The following is a 2048-nucleotide window of genomic DNA, read 5'->3' on the forward strand; positions in this document are numbered from 1 at the left end:
TGCTGCAAAATTACCAGTACTGCATAATTAAGACGAGTAATTGCAACAAAAAAGGAGGTCCAACTTGGTGGTCAATTGATAAAGGAATATAGTTGGGGTAAATGAAAAAAAAAAAAAAAACTAAATAAATAAATAAAGGGCCATCCCTTTCATACTGGATTCTCTTCTACCATTTGCATGTTCATCTTGTGGCTCTTAAGGAAACGTATCACTTCAAATTGTGCCCTTTCTGAAGATATATTCGGCCAACTGGCTTAACCCCACCTGTCCTTTTTAGTGCTTCTTCTCCTGCTTATAAGGAGCTCACTTGCTTATCTTCTCAAGCCACTCCTTGACCTCAGTCTTCCTTGACTGAGAAAAACACAGCCCTTCCTTTCCTTTCTTAAGAAGTGCTTTTAGGTTTTCATTTTTTGGAGAAGTGCTTATGATGGCTTCCAACTCACTCACTTCCTCAAGAAGCTCTAGCTCCTCGTGGACTCCTAAGCAAAACAAACAGTTTGAAAAGGCCCTGGCTTTGTACGACAAGGACACCCCTGACCGCTGGCAGAAGGTTGCCAGAGCGGTCGGTGGGAAGTCTGCTGAGGAGGTGAAGCGGCACTATGAGCTCCTCATTGAGGATGTCAAGCACATTGAGTCTGGCAGAGTTCCGTTTCCTGATTATAGAGGGGAATAATACTAAATCTTTCTCTCTTTGGAATTTGAATGGCAAAGGTACTTCACTAGTTCCCTTTCTTTTGTTTATATTTTTGTTTAAAGCATTTTGCTTACTAGTAATCCTTAACCAAATCATCTTCATTGGTAATTTGGTATGCCGTACTGAAATGAATTTAGATGCTGTTATACTATTGCATGCTCTATTCAGCTAATTAAAACACGTCACTATGCTCTCTTTCTATCTGTCTCCTCATGCGGTATATTATATAAGAAACAAAGAGAGGATCACGTAAGGAGAGAGATAGGAAGAACGGAACTGACACAGGGACGTGGAAGTTTCTCTCCCTATTCAGAGATGTTGCACCATGACTCTTGAATCTAATGAGAGAATATAATGCTGGTAGTTTCCAGTTAGCATGAGCAAGATGGGCATCACTATTTTGAGATGGGTAGTTGTGTGTATCTACTACTGCCTCCATTTCATTTCATTTCATGGTCCCCCAAAAACTTTTTTGTGGGGACAATGGAAAAGTCGAGGAAACCGAACTCAATATTTTACCAAATCTTTCGGTCTCGATTTGTACACTAGCATTCTAACATGTCAAAGCAATTTATTCACGTGCTAGGCTTAACAGCCACACATGCTCTCACATCTTAAGCTCAAGAGATCACACAATGAGCGCGATGAGAATACCCCACATTAGATGTGAAATTCTTGCATCAAATGTTTCAACGATTTTGCATTCTTCACAATGTTCGCAGACTGTTTAGTTTTTTCTGCATACTAATACTTTCTGTTTCTCTTCTCTTCCACCTGGCAGGCTCTTGAAGTTTATGATTTCTAGCGTTTCCATTAAGTTCATCAAGAAACAAAGTTGTGAAAATTAGCAGATGCATGCAGACATGTATATGTAATTAAAGAAAACCAGTTGGTTTTATGCAGCTAAATTAACCATTGTCGTGGCTTTCGATCAGTGTACGAAGTACCATCTATTTGGTCTATGAAATTCAATACTACTACGATTAGATATTACGTTTGCAAAAAGCCTATTCCTTTTATTTTCTGGTAAATCTATAAATGGAGGGGACAGATGGGATAATCTTATCTCTTTCACAATCTCATCCCTCTCCCTTACCTACTATTGTCCTGGTTGAATTCCCCATCCTCCTTAGGAGAAAAACTTGCGTGAGGCTTGGTTTGCCATTGAATTTTGCTGAGTGGCACTACAATTCACTTAAAACTCTCCACATGGCAAGTCTTACATATAATCTTTTATCATTCTTTTATATGTAAAATTCTCATTTATTTTTATTACCAATTAAATTACACCATAAGATCAATCTAATGATTCAATTTTTCTTTATCTTTTATCATTCTTTTATATGTAAAATTC

The 2048-nt window shown here is 38.0% G+C and overlaps 1 protein-coding gene across 1 annotated transcript; it reads left to right on the plus strand.

Annotated features, from left to right (window-relative positions):
* Positions 1 to 303: 303 nt before the first annotated feature.
* LOC126611832 (protein RADIALIS-like 4) lies at positions 304 to 1684 on the plus strand. Its single transcript, XM_050280176.1, has 2 exons — positions 304 to 711; positions 1476 to 1684. Exon 1 carries the CDS (start codon positions 425 to 427, stop codon positions 671 to 673), a length of 249 nt encoding a protein of 82 aa, XP_050136133.1. The 5' UTR covers positions 304 to 424; the 3' UTR covers positions 674 to 711; positions 1476 to 1684.
* Positions 1685 to 2048: the final 364 nt, after the last annotated feature.

Source organism: Malus sylvestris, chromosome 2 (genome assembly GCF_916048215.2).
Source record: "Malus sylvestris chromosome 2, drMalSylv7.2, whole genome shotgun sequence".
Lineage (NCBI taxonomy): Eukaryota > Viridiplantae > Streptophyta > Magnoliopsida > Rosales > Rosaceae > Malus > Malus sylvestris.